Genomic DNA, 22,934 nt, shown 5'->3' with positions numbered 1-22,934 from the left:
TTGGGCGCTAGGCGCTCTGTTTAGACTCTCTATTAAACAGAATGATAGGGTCTACTCAGCGCCCTGGCGCCAGAGATCGGTGTTAATATTGCCCGTTTTGGGACGGGAATCCCGAGGGGACCCCCGTGCCCCCAAGAATCCGGTGTCCTCTGGGTGTCACAAGTCCTAGTTTGGGCGCTAGGCGCTCTGTTTAGACTCCCTATTTAACAGTATGATAGGGTCTACTCAGCGCCCTGGCGCCAGAAATCGGTGTTAATATCGCCCTTTTCTGAGACAGGAATCCCGGGGGGACCCCCGTGCCCCCAAGAATCCGGTGTCCTCTGGGTGTCACAAGTCCTAGTTTGGGCGCTAGGCGCTCTGTTTAGACTCTCTATTAAACAGAATGATAGGGTCTACTCAGCGCCCTGGCGCCAGAAATCGGTGTTAATATCGCCCCTTTTTGGGACGGGAATCCCGGGGGGACACCCGTGCCCCCAAGAATCCGGTGTCCTCTGGGTGTCACAAGTCCTAGTTTGGGCGCTAGGCGCTCTGTTTAGACTCTATATTAAACAGAATGATAGGGTCTACTCAGCGCCCTGGCGCCAGAAATCGGTGTTAATATCGCCCCTTTTTGGGACGGGAATCCCGGGGGGACACCCGTGCCCCCAAGAATCCGGTGTCCTCTGGGTGTCACAAATCCTAGTTTGGGCGCTAGGCGCTCTGTTTAGACTCTCTATTAAACAGAATGATAGGGTCTACTCAGCGCCCTGGCGCCAGAAATCGGTGTTAATATCGCCCCTTTTTTGGGACGGGAATCCCGGGGGGACACCCGTGCCCCCAAGAATCTGGTGTCCTCTGGGTGTCACAAGTCCTAGTTTGGGCGCTAGGCGCTCTGTTTAGACTCTCTATTAAACAGAATGATAGGGTCTACTCAGCGCCCTGGCGCCAGGAATCGGTGTTAAAATCGCCCCATTTTGGGACGGGAATCCCGGGGGAACACCCGTGCCCCCAAGAATCCGGTGTCCTCTGGGTGTCACAAGTCATAATTTGGGCGCTTGGCGCTCTGTTTAGACTCTCTATTAAACAGAATGATAGGGTCTACTCAGCGCCCAGGCGCCAGAAATCGGTGTTAATATCGCCCCTTTTTGGGACGGGAATCCCGGGGGACACCCGTGCCCCCAAGCATCCGGTGTCACCTGGGTGTCACAAGTCCTAGTTTGGGCGCTAGGCGCTCTGTTTAGACTCTCTATTAAACAGAATGATAGGGTCTACTCAGCGCCCTGGCGCCAGAAATCGGTGTTAATATCGCCCCTTTTTGGGACGGGAATCCCGGGGGGACACCCGTGCCCCCAAGAATCCGGTGTCCTCTGGGTGTCACAAGTCCTAGTTTGGGCGCTAGGCGCCCTGTTTATGATTACTTTTTTCAATCGGGATCGGAAAATTCAGATTATATAGTCGATAAATGTAAACAAATTTCGTTATTGCTGAGTAGCTTATTGCTGAGTAGCTTGACTTTGGTGCCATACATTTTATCTTTGAATCGTGACAGAAATATTATTTCCGGAAAATTAAAGTCTCTAAAGAGTTTTCTTGCAAAGTACTTTATTGTGGTTTTTATAAGCATTGAACAAACCTGGATTTAACGTTGCACATGTTGCATATTGGATTTGTAAATCCAGTCACATCATGGGAAAGAAGAAAGCTGATAAAAAGGGTAAAGGAAAGGAAAAGACAGCTTTAAAAACAGAGAAGAAGGCAGAGAGAAAGGCTAAAAAGGAGTTGGCAAAGAAAGGAGAGGTAACAAGGATTAGTGATTGTCACTATAATTATAAAGAATACTGACTGTAAAGATTCATGGCCGGGTAGTGACTGAGTCTGTTTTTTGCATGTGTCTTTTATAAAATGTTACCGCATTGGTAAAAATTCATTTCTGTAGTTTAGTGTAGATCGAACCACGATAAAAGCAAGTCCATGATTTACATCTAACTTACAAATATATATCGACTCGTCAATAATGTGCAGTTTATGCTATATCTATAACATAGTAACATGCTCTCTTTTGAGAAGTTGACAGGCATAGCCTCTATCCAAGGCTACGTCTGTCCACTTCTTAAAAGAGAATTGGTCTATAACATACCCCCTCATGTTACAGGGAAACTGGCTGGGGCTCCAATCAATATTTACTTAGATCTAATATTCTTGTCAGATATATTTATTGGGAGTCTGTATTTCTCACTCACAATACTGCTGTTGTTTCTGTTCATTATAATAGTTAATATCAGGTTTGTCAATTATCAATGTTATTGATTTCTTTTAGACTTGCCAATCTGTTGATGAAATTTATAAATTGTATAACTTAATTTTTCTATCCCAAATTCATATAAGACTTGTTTTATATTAATGTTACTAGGAAAAAGCATTATTAAGAGCATCTATTTTGCATTTACTTTTATGTGTATTAAATTAATCTGCATATTAAAAAAATCAATAATAAAAAAAAGATTAATAAATAGAAATCTTACTCTTCTTTCAGGATGACATCGAAACATTGATTGCACAATTCCATGCAAAAGACCAAGAAAAGACAAAATATGTTGAGGAAAAGTGTGACCCACCTTCAGAAAGGTATTGTACTGTATATGATAACTGTAAATTTGGACAGTTACTAAAGTTCTATGAGTAATTTCGTTGTCTAAGTTCTATTGTTTATTATGACTTGTATAAGAAATATACTTATACTGTGGATTCCTTAATTTATGGAGTACTTAATGCCGCGATTCAGCCGTTTTCCATCAAATCGCACAAACATAAAATCAAGAATGTCAATTTTTTATCCCAGTTTCATGTGGTTTACATATATCCAAAAAATAAAAGCGAGATTTTAAGCGCTTATCGTGATTTCACTTGGATATTAATTCCTCGCGTAGAAATAGGAATCTACAGTATGTACTTACTATAAAAGTAAATATTTTGTTACCAATGAACAATATACATGTAAATGTATAGATTACATTTATATCTATATGTATAATAATTTTCAAACCTTCAGATCAAACATGACCTTGACCCCTCATCCAGACAAAGAGGAGCTGATTATGTTTGGTGGGGAGTTTCTGACTGGAAGCAAGGTATACTCAACGACCATGCCATGGTTCAAATTATACATTTTTTAAACTATGATTTTTTTTATTTGGTCATTAGTCGTGTCACAAAATTGCTTCAAGTTATCATATTGTATTGATAGGACCTTTGTCCAGAAATATCTTTGAAACTGTGAATCTCACTTTAATCGAATAAAATAGATGCCCAGGAATATAGATGAAACCAAAAGTAGATCACTGGTTTTATTCTGCTTCATTGGTATTATAATTGTTTATAAATTTCAGTAAAAAACAGTTACATCATACATATATAAATTAATACTGGTTTAGTAGAAAATAAGTAGAAAATTAATATATTCATTTTTATTTTATCCAGATGTACATGTACAATGATCTGTTTTTCTACAATATCAAGAAGAATGAGTGGACCAAAGTAACTGCACCCAATGCCCCTCCTCCTAGGAGCTCTCATCAGGTTAGTTATACACAGAATTCCTGTGTATGTATACACCTAGAATTTCCAGATTTTTAAGTTTGAATGTCAGTAATACTTGAAACACTTCTAGCTACTAGGCAATTAATGTCCGAATAATATGGATAGCCAACCATTTTCTTGGAGTGGGATGAGGATAGAGATTATGTCCATTTTGGTAATTTTATCCACATGTGTACATCTCAAATCTGTAGTTTTTCCTTGAATCAAAGATGAGTCCATGCCTGTGCTATGTTCTTAATGACAATCAGACATATGTCTATATTTATTTCCAACCCGCTCTTTTGATTTCTTAGATTTTTAAAATAGAAATTAGCAAACATTTTTCAAACTGTACCAGTATTAAGTCATTAATCAATCTGTGCTGATCCAGGCAGTGGCTCTGAGACAACATGGGGGACAGCTGTGGATATTTGGGGGAGAGTTTGCCAGCCCCACACAGTCTCAGTTCTATCACTACAAGGAGCTCTGGGTCTACCACATCAAGAACAAATACTGGGAGAGAATCAAGTCAGTCTCTACAAGAAGTTAACCGATAAATATGATAAAGTTATCTCTCTTTGAACTGAAAAACAAGCTTGATATCAATTCAGATATTTCTCCTAAACAAAATATATGTGGAATTTATGGAGCAAAAGTTTTCTAGTAATGCTACCTCATTACTAATACTACTATTCAAAAGATTAACATTATTACACTGAGCTATGCAGTAATAGGTTTTGTCAGAATCAAGAAGTGTGTACATTTGATGTGTATCTAACTGGTTGTGTTTACTCTAGATGTCCAAAGTTTAACATAGACTTATATAATGGGAAATGTGTAGTTCTCCAGGTGGTCCATCCAGCAGAAGCGGTCACAGAATGGTCCAGTGTAAGAAACTCCTCATCGTGTTTGGTGGTTTCCATGACAACACCCGGTTAGCAATAGCAATCTCACTGATTTTATCAATTATTCTTTGCTTATAAATTTTACCAAATTTATTGCAATTTTTTTCATTTAATTCTTAAATTCTATAAGACAAAAAAAGGTCAATTAATTCTTGTATGATAAGGTCAAGTCTATTACTTACAGACTTCAAATGATGTTGATTTGCAGCAATTTCAATATGTGACTTTCTGTCTCTGAATTTTTCATTGAGATCCTTTTATTAAGGGTATACTTAGAAAGAAATAAAACCCCCAGAAAATTAAGTGATAACTCAAGAAAGTTTTATAATAGAACTATAATGAATTTCGTTCTCGATCAGAGATTACAAGTACTTCAATGACATCTATGCCTTTAATGTGGAGAACTACACCTGGACCAAGTTAGACGTCAGTGGGACCCCCCCTGCCCCGCGGTCGGGGTGTATCATGGCCGCCATGCCGGACAGTTACAGGGTGACGGTGTACGGGGGATACAGCAAGGAGAAGGTCAAGAGGGACGTAGACAAGGGCACCACTCACGTCGACATGACAACACTGATGCCTGAAGGTGAGGATAAACACAAAATGGTCTTTTTGTACCAATATTTTATAAGTCATCAAGATTATCCTACAGAAAAGTATGTCAGCTCACAAACATGAAATTAATTAATAATCCAAGTATGGAAATAAAGATTTTCCAATTCCAAGTCTTATTCAATTTCTACAGGCAAGGTCAAAGACGACACCATCCCTGCTAAATGGAAATGGGTCAACGCCAAGCAGTCGGGGGCTCGGCCCTCTCCCAGATGTGGATTGTCCTGTGCAGTAGCTCCTGGCAACAGGGCATTCTGTTTTGGTGGTGTGTTTGATGAGGTACTATAATATGTTTTACGCACACAAATGTTTTTGCCACAAAAAATTATTAGGGTTATTTTACCCATTTATGGTTATAAAGGACTTTCGCCCATTTTGAATTCACCCTTCGACAGTTGCGGCTAAAGAGAAGTAACTTGCTGTTTTCAATTAGCCCCAGTTGTATAATAGTCTAATGTCAATGAAGGGAAATTGAACAAAAACAAATTCGGGCAAAATATTTCTCCTATTCAGTACTTTACTTTAGGGTTTGTTAATGTTTATGTGTTTTAATACAAACTAATATGGTATCAAAAATTTTCAATCATTAAATTTACATATACATTGTAGATTACAATAGTATATGTAATTTTGGTTTTCATTGTAGGAAGAAGATGAAGAACAGTTAGAGGGAAAATTTTTCAATGAACTTTATCTATTAGATATGGAGAAAAACAGATGGTATTTAGTGAATTTAAGGTATTGAATTATTTGTTTTCTGCATGACCAGTTTATTTTATCAAAATATTAGATCAACAAAATTACATGTATGTCAGTACAACACTCTACACTTATATGTACATATACTTGTATTACATGTACAGTACATAGATGTGCACTGGTTATTTCTAGGAAGAGACATTCACATAAATGTATTTCTTCACAGCAGATTTTCATTTGATTTGGAGTTAAAGTACAGTAATACATATGCATAATATTTAATGAAATGCACAGCAACCAATGAATATTTTGAATAGAGGCAAGCGAGAATCAACTGAAAAGAAGAAAAGAAGGCGGAAAAAGGAAGATGGAGCAGAAAATGAGGATGGGATGGAAGAGGAAATGGAGGATTTTGAAGATGAAGAAGAAGAAGATGGAGGAGGAGATGAGGCCATGGAAGTTACCACAGAGAAAGTTGGAAACATGAACATTGAAGGAGCAGAAGACACAGAAATGTCAGAGGGAGCCACCAATACCTTGTTCGATGATGGTGTGTTCCAGGTCAAAATAGGACCAGCTCTTGGATCAACCTCTGGAGAAGGGACGGGGGAGGGAGGTCAGGCAGTGCAGGTGTTCCAGCCCCATGCCAGGATGGGCGCTCTGATGGCTGTCAAGAACGGAGTGCTCTTCCTATATGGTGGAATGTTTGAGAGGGGAGATAAACAATTCACATTCAAAGACTTTTACTCATTAGATCTAAACAAAATGGAGGAATGGAATGTTCTGATAGAAAATGATGAGTCAAAACTGGTTGGTGTGATTGACATTTTTTCAGATTTTGTTGTTAAAAAGACACAGAATTTGTGTGTGCTTTAGTTTTGTTTTCACTCCTATGATAATGTCGTTTGTGATTTAGGTATGGGATGACTCTGGTTCTTCGGATGAAGAAATGGAAGCGTGCGGTGGAGAAGATGAGGAAGAGGGTATGTAGAAGTTTTGATAGCACTGTTACAAGTATTTATTGAAATCTGGAACGATGATGGTTTAAAATTAAATTCTATAATTTTACATAAAAAATATCAACGGAGTTATTTTTCAATATTTATCAGTAAACGAGAATATTTAAAAATCATGTGAACAAACAACATGCACTGCAAACAATTATTTGCCAAGATAAGATGAATTGCTGATAGTCTGACAATAGCTGTATTTTTTTCATTGATGTCTAAACCAGATAATTGAACACTGCAGTAAAATTTCAATGAGTTAAAAATACTGCTAATATTTTAATTACAATTTTTAGAAACTGTTTACAGTAGAGAATATACTCAGGTTTATTTTATTTTGTATCACTTTTTTTTTTTCTAGAATCATCGGATGATGATGACGATATTGACGACATCCTGGAAGGTTGTGAAGTGCCAAACAAGAATGATGAAGAAACTATGGAGGAGTATTTCGAAAGGACGAAAGACTTTTGGATTGAACAATCCAAAAAATACTTCGAAAATGAGGAAATGCGAGTTACAACCAGAACTGTTACCAAGTTTGCTAAGGAAATGTGTGCTGAGTATGTGAAGAGGTGAATGGAATTCTGGGAATATCGGGGAAACTTTTGGTGCAATAAAGTACTCTGTTAGCTCTGAGTCTGTTTGTAGACGTAAATTTAGTTTGATGCTGTATGTCATGCTGTACGTTATACATTATAAAAGAATATGGCTGCAAATGTGGGTTGTTTTTTCCTTGATTTTTTTATAAATGCAAAATGACACAAGGAAGGCTTGATTGATTCTTTCATTGTTTATACAAAAGTATGAAAGTTATACAGAATGTGCATAAGCAAACACATACATCCAAATCAGTTATTATTTACAAATAAATGTATTTCAAACAGTATGTACATGTATCAAATTAATGTTGCATGATTAACAATAAATTCAACTGATTTTAATAAACTATTACAAAGCATATACTAGTATAAACAATATTCAATAAATTTTTACAACAAAAAAAACATTTACAATTACATGTAATATTAAAACAAAACATCTCTTTGTTTGGCATAATGACACAGACATCAAAATTAGAAACATGAGGTTCTTAATTTGCTCTCTGGGAAATGTTATTTATTCTAGTTGAAACCCAGTGGGTATAACGATATGAATTTTATTTTTAAAATGTATATATACGGCAAACATTTGTTTAATTAAAAAAAAAATCCAATGTTGAATAGCTACCGTAATTAAAGACATTTTAAATGCTCTTGTACACCATTTCTAGCCACTGTTGTATATGATGAGTGTAACTATACAATAGAGAAACTTGTTAAGTAGGCCCATTCAAAAGCTGTAAATTGTCCATTGATATGAAAAATGTTATGGGCATGCACAAGAGCATTTCACACACTGAAATACATGTATCCTTTGATGTAAAAGATGATGAATAATATTTGTATTATATTATTTAAGATGTACATTGGACATAAAAGGGATACCATTTGAATCTATAAAAGGGGACACAACCTCTGCATACCAACAATTTATGGGACATGTATTTCTTGATTCCCTACTGAATTATATACAGATATCATTACAATTCATATTTTCTCAACAATTTCACATATACACAGAAATATGGTACCCGGTATATATTCCACAGGTAGATCAAAGATTAATATCCAAATTGCATGTACATGTAGGTACACAATTTGACAACAATGCCACTCCCTATTAAAATACAGGTATTTTATTGGGGTGAAAGTAAGAGAAGGAAACTTGAGTAAATGAATTTTAGAAAATATTATCATACTGTATTGAAGATTTGTTATTGCACATATTTTTCAGACCCACATAACAAGTACATTTGTACTGGTAATGAAGTTGGTTGAACATGCAAAGATATTACTTTAAAAAAAAAAAAAGATTTACAAAATGAGATTGTCTATGATTACACAGGGAGTATTTGTCATCAGGTATAATGTAATAAAAAGATGTTAAAAATCCCTGAATTAAAAGTATTGGTTGCATATAAGACCTGCCAAGAATGTACAGTAAAATATTCCACAATGCATTTAGTTAGGCAATATAAACATAGAAAAAATACATCTTGCATAAAGCTTTTGATGTGCAATAAAAGTTTGTTAATAGACATGTTTGTGCATTGATGCATATGAAAAAATTGCAGAAGAAAAAAAACCACAATACAATGTGAACTTTTCTCTACCACAACTTCAGTTAAAAAACAATATGTATGTTTGATAAAAATCAGTACAATGTAAATGGAGGATGGCACCAAAACTATTAAAAATATACATATATATATACATACATGTATGGCACTCCAGCAGAGCTAGATGAGTCCTGAATCAAATGATTTTGTATTCTCAGTACATGTTTTTGTAAAGTTTGTTGAGGGCATTTTAGACCTCTAGGCACAGAGCTCAGTATATAGCCAGAGTTGTACTCTGTCTTGAGAGAATCATCTCCATGAGTCAGAAGAACCATCCAAGAATGCATTCATTCCATCATATCATTCTAAACACCAAAATCATAGTTCAATTCAACTTTCTTTGGAAGCAATGAACTGCTTAGACCATTGAAACGAATGAAGACTGGCACAAGAAACGTCATCAAAATGTAACCAGGTCAATTCAATACCGATTGACACGGTTTTTGGTTTTCCGCAAGTAAATCAATACCTTAGTTTGTCTGGACACTAAAACTAACAGTACCCTATCACAGATCTGTTATGGCTGCTCGTTTTCGTTGTATATACATGTATAGTACATGTTTCAATAGGTGCATTATTTATCTCTTGCTGTTGCAGGACTTGCAACATTTTTTCCCATAGAAGTGATGATTGCATATGTTGTGCTTTGGAACTAGGTAGCACCATTTAAACTTGTCTGTACAATTTGGATCTGAAATTGTAAAAAATCGGAATGTTAACTTTATAATATTGGAAAGTTTTACATGTATATTATAATATTTTGCAATGTAAAAAACAAAGTTCGTGATCAATCTTGTTTGAAAAACCAGTGTAACTCAGACAAATAAAATCCTATTTAGACATTATAGGGAGATCTTCATACATACAGACCTAGTTTCGGACAAGGCTTGCTTAGACAGAGTTTAATAGAGTCAGGTTTCTCTGTATCATTACAATCAGAGGACAACTCCTGTGTGACCTTATCCAAGCAATGGACCAATCGAGTCTGTTCACCCAGGTGACAGGTCACTGAGCACTGAAAGGAAAAGAACTCACATTCAGAGGAAATATAAACATTTAATGTGATGTAAAGCTCTGGTGAATGACAGTTGTTTCCAGCCAATGTTTCAATATCACTATACAAACACTAATACATTGTATGCAAAATAATCATGTAAAATGATTAATATTAAATGAAAACAAAGTACACTGGAAAAGGTTGTTAACTACATGTACTTATGTTTGCATCATACTTTTGTTTCATTTTTTAAAAATTTGGATAAAAGCATCCGAGTTGATGGAGTTTTGAATACATTGTGGTTGTAAGAAAAATAAGAGTCAGCGCAATGGGTATATGCACACATTGATTTTATACTCTTCTATTTCACACAAAATGTTGATGTACACACTTGCAAGACTGTGTAGTATATGATGAGATTTACATGTACCTGTGACCAGGGTGAAACATTCCAGTAAGAGCTGGGTTGTCTAGGACACTCTGCTGTCGTACAGACCTCGGTCAGGGAACTGTTTGGCTTGATGAGATTCCTACATTGGTTGGGGTTCATCATTTTCCAACTCTGTCCATCTCTCCTCTCTCCACATCTGAGAAGACGGTCTCTTGTTCCCATACCACAGCTTACTGAGCACTTAACAACAAATACAGCCAATAAACTTTCATTCCAATTTTCAATATTTTACATGTGTCATTACCACACACATCTGGTATGATGTGTTGTAAATTTTGATTGGTTACCTGTGACCAGGAGGATAGAATCCACTGATGCTCTATAACAGGGGGGCATTTCTTCACTCGACACCCTCTAGTCTTGGCCAGGAGAGGTTTGTGTTGACAGAAGCTGTCTGACAGGATCACCCAGCCTTTCAGTGTCCTACTGCGGCAGGATACCTCCCTAGTCCTAACTCCTTTGCCACATGTTTTAGAACACTGAAAATTTGCGTAAATACTGGTTCCTTGCAGATGTTTAGAGTATGTTCAGTTCAAGCACTGGCATCGTTGGAAACTCACGGTTGATTACACTTTGTTCCCACTCCATCATGATGTAATGGAGAAACAATGAAGTATAATCAACTGAGGTTTTCCAGCAATGAGGTACTGTATACGGGGTTATTTTAGCCCCGTGTAATTTTCACCCTTCTATGCTTGCAAACAGTTTTGCCCTGTATTGTATTTGCCCAGACATAGTTATATTTAAATAGATATAATATGAGACATTAGAATTTGCCCTGTCTTAAATTCGCCCACTGACAATGAAGTCGAAAAGGGCAAAAATAAAACGGGGGCAATATTTCCTGTATACAGTAGTTATAAGTACCTGTATCAAGAATTTTATTCAATGCAACCGTCAGAATATGTAAGAGGAAACAGAGTAATTTATATAATCATTATGCTCTGATTGACAAAGTTGTGTACCTGTGACCACTTTCCCCCAAACCATGCCGGGGGACACTCCTGGGTGTTACAGGGAATCCTCTTCTTTGGTTTGAGCCGTTTGTCACATCGCCGTCTGCTGACTCTTCTGTCCTCTGATTGGCTGACTTTCTGCATGCAGTAGACTTTCCTCTTCTGTATTCCTGCCCCACAGGGTCGAGAGCACCTCTTCCAGGGCTCTGTGTACCATCTACAGGAGAGTTCATGATCAGATGTACTGGTTATACAGAAGGAAATGTTAGCATATTCACTGCACCTTCACTCTATATACTACAGCTGCAGAGCTGTAGCTTCACAGGAAAATTGGGTTGACAGGCCATAGAACTACAGTTTCTTACATACAAAACATCGTCAATTTACTGGTGTGCACAAAAAGATGTGCTATTTTTGCACTTACTAACCTAATTCCCTAATACATGGTGAATATGCTAGCAGAGAATTTTTCAGTTCATAACGCCATGTTCACTGTAAAATGTTGATAATTGCTTGAATATCTATCTCGGAAACTAATTAACATGAGTGGATAAGTCCGACTAAAATCCTCACCTGGGAGCACAGTGATGGATGTTGCACGTTGACACACCTGTCTGAGGTCGCGATCTCGAATCACAGTATCTAGGTGACACTTCCTCTCCATCACCACGGTAACAATGCGCGGAAGATATCCTTTTGCCTGCAAGGAAAACGTACCACATACTTAACCTCTAATTCAGTGTAATTATGAGGATTGTGTCAATTAAGAAGGTAAATGATATTTCATTCGACTACAGTGATGAGTTCTGTCAATGTCAATCATTTAAACCCTACTTGCCTCCTGCACATGGCTGGTCACAATCAGAGAGCTTCGCAGTCCATGTGTAATTGTGGATGACCGGGTAGGTGGATGCTTTGGGCAGAGTATACCTGTAGGATACCCCTGGGTTCACACCTTGCACCAGAATCTGAAAACACACAGAAAATTTTTTATTTTGAAACACCTAATGCATGGAATTTTAACTCAAATTTTCCATTACCACACATGGGTTTTTAGAGTTAGATGTGTCTGCTTTCATTGTCCAATATATACAGGACAGGAGCAGTCCTTTATAAAGTAATGAGTTATAATGCTTACTTCTAGAACAATGTCCTGTGTAGTTGGACCTTCAGCCGTTAGCCTTTCTGGTTCCCGATAGTTACGTTCATAGACAAACTTTGTTCCTGCGATCTCATACACCCCCTCCGACATCATCTGCCAATTTCCGTTGAGGTAGTATTTACCATATATATTTCTGATGGCCAGGTAGTTGGGGGTGATGGCTGCCTCAGAGAAAACCAGTCCACTGGCACCACCTGGGATCACCACCACTGGGAAATAGGCTAGAAAGGAGAAGAAATCAAAGGAATGAAACTGCCTGTGGTTCAATTCAGAAAAATAGAGATGCTCTTGATCTCTATTCCCTTCCTTATAAAATTACCACCATTAAAATTCTTGCTTCTTTTATACAAGAGTTAGTTGTTATCATTGGTTATGTCAAACATTAATCTATTTAGAATACAGGACATTAAATGACCAAGAAAAGATGCATTTTACACTTATAGTATTACCTATATGTATCAATTAATAACAATTAGTATCTTCTTATTTGTATTTGTTCTAATAATAAAGAATTTGTTGATACAACCAATGTCCAAAAAATTATAATAAATCAGCTAGAGTACACTCACTGCAGAAGGTCAATCTGGTCCCTACTAACCATGACAACGACAATTAAATGTCTAGAGGAAGGAGCTAAATTTTGATAATGACAAATTATAAAACTGGACAAAGGTTCAAATCTTGAGATAGTCATATTTTGCACTATCTTAAGAATAAGAAATCTAATCAAATATTTCTTACTATTTCTCCTGGGTTGTTCCTTGAAATGGCCCTCAAACACATTACAGGTGGAGTTGTCTCCCATACACACCCCACACTGGTCTTTAGAGGCAGCGGATCCCACAATGTAGTCGCAACCCACACGCTTAACAAAAAAGATTTGTGTAAATGAAAATTCTTCTTCAACAGTTTTAGGAAATATATTTGTTCAATATCCATGATGAAATCTTTACCTGACATTTTCCATGCACACAGATATCACTGGAGTGATCATTACATGGAGTCCCGTCCTTCACTTCATCAGACAATGCATAGAAAAAGTTATAGCCATCTGCTTGGCAGTATAGCTTGCACTGTTCTTTCACTGCAAAATTAAGTATACCAGGGTAAATGATGAATCATCTAAGGTATTATCATTTTTTTTATTACCAGATATTGGTTGTACAATAGTAATGCAAAATACTTGTGGGATACTTTTACCAACCGTCATGAATTTGTGTGTAGGCGGTCCACCTGTACATCCTGCCCCTGAACGGTATCCTGTTGTAGGCACGGCACTGCTCCTCTCTCGGCTCCCCTATCCTCCTGTGGCACTCCTATAAAAGATAACTCTTTTCCACTAAAGTACTTAAAACAGTTTTACTATAAAGTGACTTGATATACATGTAGTAATTGTTATTTACCTGCAAGTTACACATCTTATGGGCTTCTTTGTCATCCGGACAAACCTTACCACCATACTGTGGTCTGTAAATAATAATACAACATCATTCAAAACAAAATGATCTTTGTGTGCCTGAAGTTGTAAAATCAGAAGATAACTTTATTAGTATACAAACTGTTTAGAGGGAAATATTTGCCCCCATTTTATTTTCGCCCCTTTCACCCTCAATTTCAGCAAGCAAATTTAAGACAAGGCAAATTCCAATGTCTCACATTATTTCTCTTTGAACACAACAGTGTCTGGTGAATTTAAGCCATAGAATTCAAGTGAAGAAGGGGGAAAATAAGCCTATATACAGTAATATTTTCTTCCTCAGCTACTTGTAAAATACACATCAACTTATTTTTTTACTTCCTACCAGTGAAAAACTTCTATTTACATAACTTCATTTAACCTGGGTTTTTTCCCCTCCAAAATTTTCTATGCTCTGTGACAGTTACCTTGGGCTATCACACCGCCTGGAGCGGTGCTTGACCCCACCCCCACAGCTCTGGGAGCAGGAGGACCACTGGCTCCACTCAGACCAACCCCCATCCACAGGTACCGGACCCCGTCTGCCATAGGACTCGCACTTACCCTGCTTACACCACTGTAATGTCAAAATAATCAACATCTAACACCATTTTAACATTTTAATAAGACAATACTACAGCAATGTAATACCAAAATAAGTATTCATTGCAGATTCTAGGCAGTCAACAGGACACTTTTATAAGTGTTTTTGCATAATGTATCATAGTAGTCAGAATTAAGCAGAAGTGGCTGTGTTATGAATTAAATTTTTATCTAACCATTTCAAAATTACATATACATGTGTTTACAGAGGAAGTTATGCCTACCTACCATACCATGACCACATGACGTGCCGTCTGCTGCCGGCAAGAACTTGGTCTCACACATCTGTCCTCCTTTGTAACACCACAGCTTCTGGCAGACTTCTCTCTGAAAAAGAAAAAACAATTTCATATATCCCATGGTCTAATACATGTACATGCACTAATTCAACAATTTTATGTACTTTACTCAGTTCTGTATATAATGTCATTCTTATCAATTCCAAACTCCATTGAATACCTTTCCAAATTCAAAGATACAGAGTCTGGCATGCTGTCCAAACTGCCATTTACACTGAGTGTCCGCATCAAAGATCTGGCCAGGAAGCTTGTCAGGGAATCTAAGGGAGGACACTCGGACTGGTTCGTCAGCCAGGCAGTCCGACTGTAGAGTGCTGTCGTTTTTAAAAGATATGTTTGCAAGGCTTTTTCTTTGCGTATACATTTGCAATATACTATGGAATCATTTTAATTTTTAATGGGGGCCAGTTTTCATGGATTATCAATTTTTAAGAGGCTCACTGTGACATAATTTCAAGGATTCACTTGTACAAGATTTTGTTTCACCAATCCTTGGGGATCTTAATTCGTTGGTGAGTATACCCATGAAATCAGTGGAAATTGAGCCACCACAAATGATACCGATTCCAAAGTATGAAAATCAGTAATAAAGCTATTTTAATTTATTAATCTTTAAAAATGATATGTTATGATGTACTACATGTATTATTGGCATTAACAATTGAATCTTTATCATTTAGCTCATACACGAAGAGGGTGTACTATTTATGATTAGCTTACTTGAAGAATCGGGCCAGGTATTCATTGCTACACCTGGACCAGGTAAAAGTCCCTGTCTTGGAGCTGAGGGTGGGGGACATGATGGTCCCTGAACTCTGGTGGCAGTTGTTGTCTGTACCGTCATGGAACATTCCGAAACTATGTGCAAATAAGAAGTTATTAAATTGAACCTATTTCTGGCTACAAATTCAGTTTCATAAAATGTTTTTGCCCTAAAGAAATTTTGTTCTAAGCTTTAATACATGTATATTTTTTAATATATGATCAATAGTATATCTAAACCATTATAATATCTATGATGAACTTATGAAAAAAAAAGCATTTTTTCTTGCTCGAGTTTAACAGACATGTCTTCTTGCAATGGATTGATGGGTACCGGCTCACATGCTAAAGTAATTACCCCATTGTATAATATTAACGCAAGGGTGTAACTACATGAATTACTATTAGAGTACACTTCAACACAGAAACAAGTGCCTGTGGTTGGATCAATGAAGAACTTTGAGTGAAAGTCCTTTACTCTAGTTCCACTTACTTGTGCCCAATCTCGTGCGCAATGGTGAATGCAGTAGAGAGCCCTGTGTCCTGCGTCACAATACAGCTCCGTAGTCTGTTGCACATACCTTTGATCGGAGCAAAACCTACGGCAAAATTGTTTTTTTTAAATTTTGAAATGAAAAAATGGCACTTCAAATAATTTTAAACAAACACATGTATGGTACTTCCTTTTGAATCTTCGATACAAACTTTTGACTGACTCCCAATAAAAGGTTATGTTTCTTTGAAACATGAGAATTTTCTCTACATAAATATTAATTTATTGAAAATATTCAATTTAATATACATTCTTTTCCCTTACCAAGAGTATCACATGGTGAGTCTCTGTGAGCACAAATGTCAAGGCCGGTCAGTAGAATTGCATGATCATGTTGCCTATGACGACGGCCCCCTATTACAGCCTGCCACTGGCAGAAACTATTCAATGTCTTATCTGCATGATGAGTAATGTGAAGTCCTGGCTACAACAAACAAGAGTGTATGCTTAAAAGAGAATAACAAAGCAACTTTGCCTATATGATCAACATATGTGTATATGTATCATATGTGAATCATATGATTGGATTCATTAGGGAATCATGAAAAAAGGCATCACATGTGAATCATATGGCAAATCATATGATCCAATGATCTTCCACCCACATGTATGAAAATCACATACGACAAAATCGATTATGCCCAATATCAATTTTGAAATTCTTCTTTTTTCTTTATTTTGGCAAATTTTCAGAGAGATTTTATAAAACATGAATGACCCAGTTGATAAATCTTACCTCTTCATTGTCCAGTACAATGAGTCCCACTAATATAATGTTAACTTTATAACTTAAAGAATTGTCCTGAAACAACTGAGATACCTGCAAAACAAAGAGAATCTCTTGGAATGAGAGTACATTTCTTTCCCATTAAATTTATCTGTTTTTTATTAGAAACTCAGAAAATACTAATATCTGACTTACAATATTGAATATGCTGAGTATGTATGTTGTGATGTTTTGTCTTCCATGTTTCCAATATACATATTTATCTACAACGACTAATATCTCCACCGATTTCTCCCGCACACCTCGGGAAATTCGCTTTGCGGAGTGACGTTTCCTCCTTGTGGGATTAAAATATCTGTTGGTATTTTCATGATGTGGATAATCTGTTGAAACATGAAAAAAGAAAATTCATTTTATTGTTCCTCATTCAAATCACCCCCCCCCCCCTCCCTCTCCTCTCTCTCTCTCTCTCTCGGACGCATCCAGACGGAGAGCACAATAGTGAAGGAGGGAGAGAAAGTAAAGAAAATGTAATCTTGTCATTTGCCAAACAGCCCCAATGTGTTTATAAATACACTGGAAGGAATATTACAATAATCACTATTTTGTGTAAATGCTCACATGTTTGGCTATCATAGAAATGAGGAGTATTTTGTGCTATGGTGGAGCGTTTGTACATGATGTGGGCTTGCTGAGATTCTGTGGCTCCCTTCTGTAGTGGCATTGTCTCAGAGTGAGGCTCAATCACATAATCATCATCTGCTGTTCTCAAAATTCCTGTCTGCAAGCAAAATTGGACAAAGTATTTTATAACAAGATTTTCATATGATTAATATCTGTTATTTTTGGCCTCTTTATAGCTAGAATTACAGAAGTCAGCCTATTCCATTTTTTAATTTAGTTTAACAGCATAAAAATGCTCCCTATTTTCATTGACATGTGTACGTCTCTTTTCAAATAACACATGGAATCTTAACAGCTAATGTACAGTGTGTCTGATTTATGAGTTTTCACTGAAATTTAGAAATTACACTTGTAGAACCATTAGGATACTCAACAGTGCCAATTTTCCAAATGCAGGTTATCTCAATGGGGCCATCTCAGATCAAGTTCAAAGGGGTACGCTAATCACCCTTTATCTATTGAAATATCTAACATACTTCAGGTCCCAGTAAGTTTGGGGTGTTTAGGGTGCACTAAAACAGTTTGCAGCTGTAAGGAGCATGTTTATCTACCCACCAACTATCGCTTAAAAAGTGACAACCTTCCACTGACTAAGTTGTTGACCTTTGTTTGGCTGTTTACGAGTAATTTGACAAAGATCATAAATCCCACAAAATTTGGTTTTAACGATGATTGTCATCAAGAAGGAATGTCTTGGGTTCTTAGCATTTTTTGGCCCCTTTAATTTTTTTTCTGTACTTTTTACTGATGACAAATTAAATACGGTAGTGCTCTCGAAAATTTATCTCACAGAGATAAAATGCTCTTAAATGTTTCTTGGCATAAAGTTATGGGAAATATTTGGATTTAAATTTATTTTTGTGGTGAAAGTAAATCATTATTATCATGATTAACAGATATCTTTGATTTTAAAGTTTAAGACTTGTAGGAAAGGCCATGAGCAGGTACTTAGTGAGGGAAAAGCCTTATAAGAAAAACTGGTACCAAGGAAGAAAATTTTTGATAAATATGGCATGGTCAATGGAAACAAATGAAAAATCAATTAATCCACAATACCCAAGATCAATTTAATTCTTCAAACCTCCATGCGGATTCAACAGAAATACTTTGGACTATTGTCATGGTCAAAAGCTATACATGTAACGATACTGATCAAATGTACTGTTCTTAAGCAGTCTCATCCAAAGAAAAATCAAAATCAAAATTGCATTTATGAACCTCTTATAGATCAGAGCATTGTTTGTTTTAGTTTCACAAGTATGCTAGAAATCATATTTCTCAAATGCTACAAACTTTATGCAATATGTATTTCAAAAGAGAAGCTACATCCCTAACCATAACCTTTGACCTGATGACTTGTAAAAGAATCAGAGAAATTGAAACTAGCACAATTAGCAATTAATTCATAATAGTTAAAGCAATAAAATGTCTGACTGCCTTTATTGAATTTAGAGATCAATCTTAATTTAAACAACATTCATTTGGTAAGTAACAATTTAGACTTTCTCTATTCCATTAAGTAAAGGTAATTGTTAACCTGCATAGAAACTTGGGTAATTCATTATTCCACTTGACCAATGTTGCAACTTTACCCAATATTTGCCATAGAGAAAGAATCATTTGTACACAGTTTAAAAAAATTAAATTAAAAATGCTTGAATTAAATCAGTACCTTGCATGGAAACTTACCACACCTCCACACAAGGATAATGCTACCTCGGTGGAGTGAGACAGCAGTCTTCCTTTGAATTCACAGCCACTAGAGTGCTCTTCAGTCTCGTTACTATGGTTACTGTTACCATGACGATAGTACACTTTAAAGCCTGGAGCCAGTATACTTGATGAGGTATGAAGATGGAGACGGAATGTTTGGTTGAAGCCTGTGATGTTGAGATGAAGTTGTTTGGTTGATCTGTGATGTTGAGAGCTGTGAGTACTGTTCCAGTGTGAGAGGAAGCTGCCATTATGGTCAACGATAATGGGAAAGACAAGTTGGTAATCTACAATGGAGGACAAATATCATAACATCTTTACTCTTCATTCACCTCACAGACAATTACTGACACATAAATTTTTCTTGCAATAATTAAGAAAGATGCAATCATCTATAATCAGTTTTTTATCTTGGAAACCTCAATGCATAGAGGATTCAAACCACAAACCTAAGGAGGGTTTTCTTTCCCACTGTGCATTTGAGGAAAGCCCAAAGATAAAGATGTCATGAACTTCAAACAAATTCAGTAGTGATATGCTCAAGATCACCTTTTCATGTCTACAAGTTTAGCTCAAATAGTCTGAGGATGCTGCTCATAAACCACAAAAATGTGACTTAAGTAGCAGAAAAAGGCTTTCTGAATCACATGTAATAAAGATCTCAAGGCAAGGTATTTTTTAAAAGCCTACAGTTTTATTCTAATAAATTCTAAAGTTTGAGTGAAAATATGGTTAGTAATGATCATATGCTTTTGTGTAATCTTTCTGAAGCAAACTTATTTTGTCTCGACCTGCTGGTCGTTAAAGTGCTTTGAAATTTATGTAATCGCTCCCAAATAATACCTTGTGGTTTACTCAAAAACTCAAACAAATTACACATCAAGACATAAACTTTATATTTTAGGTTTCCTCTGCCCCCATTGTCTATGGCAGTATGAGTAAATTCAAAACAACTACAACATATTCTTTGCTGATGGATATTTCAAAACATCATTTTTCACACTGTGAAATCTTCTTTCATGATCTCTGGCCAATTATAAATATTATCAAGGCTAGCATAAACAGGTAGATATGGTATTCATCATCAGCAAGTATTACCTACTGCAGAACTGTCAAAAGTAACACAGATGGGTTGCACCTTGTCTGCTGCGCAAAAACAGTCTATTGTTGAGACTTTGTTTTCTAGAAATTTCTTTTTTTTTTATTTTTTCATTATCCATATAAAATTTACCATAACTTATCATATACATGTTTTATTAAATATTGCTGTTTTGCTTTAATTGATACTGGCTAATTTGTATCTCTGTTCTTTCCAGTATCTAGAATTAAGCCTATTTCTTCACTCATGTCCCCTAAATGATTATGGTATTCAATACTAAGAGAGAGCGCTGACTTTCAGTGCATTTTCAACCCATTCAAACCCAGAGACTTTTAAAAATACAAAAGACAAATTCCAATTCACTACATGCACATTTATCAGCAAGTCTCTGAATCAGATTTATCAATAATCTATTTACATTATTTTAACATAAACATTAATTTTTTGTCTCCTCCTTTTTCACAGAAAAGATATCTATCATGGCCCCGTTATGACCTAATCAATTAAGCTTAATCCCTTAAATATCAGTTTATGTCTCTTCCGCAATACATCTTATCCCTGCCTTTAAAACTCTGCCTGAGAGGGTGAGTAACTGATATATTCTCCAATCCCTTTCCTGCTGGGGAGACTCCAAACAGTAACTTCCATCAAAGCCAAGCCTGCAGTCAGAGTCGCTCTGTACGGTAATGAAGAAGTATCAATGGCTTAACATCTCTGCATAGCCTTCTTCCATGGTAATCCAAGTTTTTCAGGGTAGATTAATGGAGGATAAGTGTTGGATATCACTAAACTTCAACATCTTTTGGACCTGTGACTTATGGATCACCGTTGTGAATGGATTATCCAATTTCACAGTCAGTTGGAAGATCAAACTTTTCTAAAGATCGAGGGAGCTTTTTTGCAGGGGAAAGAAAATCTTAATGGTGTCTTTTTATCCAAGAAAAAATTTGTATTATAAGCCACATATTTCCTCTAGAGATTGTTTGACCAAATTTTGCAGTAGTATCTCATCTGCTTAATATCAACATATCAAAACTTTATTTATATGTATAATGTATAAGCAATATAAAAGTTTTTATGCTAAATTCACTAGGTACTGTTGTTGAAAATAAAATTGACTTTGGCATTCATTACAATTAATTTGTATAGTGCTTAGAAATTTTTCATGGACAAGCAGATTTTTACTACCGTATTTCAACAGCAGCTAGACTATATTGCTATTATTCAAAAATGCAACTGTTCATTACATGATTCTAATATCCTGACCATTAATTATCTTATGTTCTATGTCTATCTTTATTTCATATAGAGTGTATATGAAAAGGGCATGCATTCACTCTTAACCTTGAATCCAGCCAACCTTTTTCTATGAAAAAAGTGAAATATTAATTACAGAGGGACAAACAGCTGGAAAACCTTAAGCTGTGGGACAACCATTAAAATACAAGGATTTTTGGAGATATAACTCATCTCATGTTCTAGAAACACATAACATATATAAAACTGGCATTCCTATTTCATTTTTCTAAAATTAATCCGTTTGTTAGCAACATATCATCATCTGAATCAGACTACCGGTATTCCATTAATCAATTTGAAAAAATTATATTGTTCAAATGAATACATGTAATAACCTCCTTATTTTCTAATTTCTAAGGGGTACTGAAGATTCAAAAGAAGCAAATTAAAGATGACAATAAACATAATAAGATTTCAACTGTATTATCCAAAATTGATTTCAAGGCTGTTTTTAAATGATATTGATCATCAAAATTCAATTTTCCAATTCAAAATGTCAATCAAACTTTACTTTCTTTTATTCTGAAAAGGAAAAATTAATTGTCTTTTTGACATGTTCAAGGATATTATTTTATCTTGGTATAATCTTTACACACTCCGAATGATTTTGACATAAAAATGATTTCAATTTTTAAAGCTAATCCCTTTGATATTAAATGTTCGTGAAGAAAAGAGCTGAAAATTGCAGAATTGGTTTAGACAGTCACAGCCACACAGAATCTTCTGCTTGACCAGACATGCTACATAAGGCGAAACGTTGTGGTGACTTGAGCATAAAGGCTGCTTAATCGAAGTGATGAAAGCGACAAGCCAGTCGGGCGTGATTTACAAAACGATTTACAAATGACACCTGTTATCCGTGTGATCTGGTCTTGTCTTCCTGCATCGAGTTACTGAATGATAGATGGATTTAGATGATTGACATATCTTTTCACATTAAGAGAAAATGAGGAGTTGACAAGAGTTAAGGAATGTCAGACTTCGAGAAAAGAAGAATTAAGGGCTCTGAGATCAATTTTCCATTGTGAAATACAAAAAAAAAAAAAAATTGAGAAAAATAAATTAAGAAGAAAAAAAGCTGTTGTACCTTCACTGACTTTGGCCCCTGAGATTAATGCTACCTTCATAAACGTACATATCTGAAAAAAGAAACACGAGAATGCATTAGTTTTTG

General features: G+C 36.1%; 2 protein-coding genes across 3 annotated transcripts in view; one reads left to right on the top strand and one right to left on the bottom strand.

Moving 5' to 3' along the window:
- Positions 1-1,592: 1,592 nt before the first annotated feature.
- LOC105343720 (kelch domain-containing protein 4) lies at positions 1,593-7,667 on the top strand. The gene is made up of 12 exons (XM_011451191.4): positions 1,593-1,776; positions 2,513-2,604; positions 3,029-3,107; positions 3,457-3,555; positions 3,947-4,083; positions 4,397-4,489; positions 4,820-5,046; positions 5,206-5,351; positions 5,719-5,810; positions 6,089-6,581; positions 6,688-6,754; positions 7,140-7,667. Exons 1-12 carry the CDS (start codon positions 1,666-1,668, stop codon positions 7,355-7,357), a joined length of 1,854 nt encoding a protein of 617 aa, XP_011449493.4. The 5' UTR covers positions 1,593-1,665; the 3' UTR covers positions 7,358-7,667.
- Positions 7,262-22,934, bottom strand: part of LOC105343719 (A disintegrin and metalloproteinase with thrombospondin motifs 16) — a 39,235-nt gene continuing 23,562 nt past the window's right edge. For both annotated transcript variants that reach the window (XM_020073512.3, XM_011451188.4), the window contains 23 exons: positions 22,848-22,899; positions 19,339-19,649; positions 17,587-17,746; positions 17,161-17,348; positions 16,975-17,058; positions 16,503-16,662; positions 16,179-16,284; positions 15,644-15,781; positions 15,084-15,237; positions 14,853-14,951; positions 14,450-14,598; positions 13,969-14,032; positions 13,770-13,881; positions 13,519-13,649; positions 13,307-13,430; positions 12,542-12,786; positions 12,242-12,371; positions 11,977-12,103; positions 11,413-11,620; positions 10,735-10,926; positions 10,427-10,627; positions 9,870-10,014; positions 7,262-9,690 (listed from right to left, as the gene is read on the bottom strand). In XM_020073512.3, the coding sequence (XP_019929071.3) occupies positions 9,578-9,690; positions 9,870-10,014; positions 10,427-10,627; positions 10,735-10,926; positions 11,413-11,620; positions 11,977-12,103; positions 12,242-12,371; positions 12,542-12,786; positions 13,307-13,430; positions 13,519-13,649; positions 13,770-13,881; positions 13,969-14,032; positions 14,450-14,598; positions 14,853-14,951; positions 15,084-15,237; positions 15,644-15,781; positions 16,179-16,284; positions 16,503-16,662; positions 16,975-17,058; positions 17,161-17,348; positions 17,587-17,746; positions 19,339-19,649; positions 22,848-22,887 (3,381 nt within the window). In that variant the 5' untranslated portion in view covers positions 22,888-22,899 and the 3' untranslated portion in view covers positions 7,262-9,577. The remainder of the gene's footprint in view (positions 9,691-9,869; positions 10,015-10,426; positions 10,628-10,734; positions 10,927-11,412; positions 11,621-11,976; positions 12,104-12,241; positions 12,372-12,541; positions 12,787-13,306; positions 13,431-13,518; positions 13,650-13,769; positions 13,882-13,968; positions 14,033-14,449; positions 14,599-14,852; positions 14,952-15,083; positions 15,238-15,643; positions 15,782-16,178; positions 16,285-16,502; positions 16,663-16,974; positions 17,059-17,160; positions 17,349-17,586; positions 17,747-19,338; positions 19,650-22,847; positions 22,900-22,934) is intronic.

The sequence above is a fragment of the Magallana gigas genome, chromosome 3 (genome assembly GCF_963853765.1).
Source record: "Magallana gigas chromosome 3, xbMagGiga1.1, whole genome shotgun sequence".
Taxonomy (NCBI): Eukaryota; Metazoa; Mollusca; class Bivalvia; order Ostreida; family Ostreidae; genus Magallana; species Magallana gigas.
The sequence above is the reverse complement of the archived record's forward strand: the minus strand, read 5'-3'. Positions and strand labels throughout refer to the sequence as shown.

Bases quoted from the DNA above. Each gene is read 5' to 3' on its own strand.
- LOC105343720 (XM_011451191.4), top strand. From the start codon at position 1,666: ATGGGAAAGAAGAAAGCTGATAAAAAGGGTAAAGGAAAGGAAAAGACA. The intron at 5,352-5,718 runs GTACTATAATAT...TTTTCATTGTAG, and splicing joins TTGGTGGTGTGTTTGATGAG to GAAGAAGATGAAGAACAGTT. The intron at 6,755-7,139 runs GTATGTAGAAGT...TTTTTTTTCTAG, and splicing joins TGGAGAAGATGAGGAAGAGG to AATCATCGGATGATGATGAC.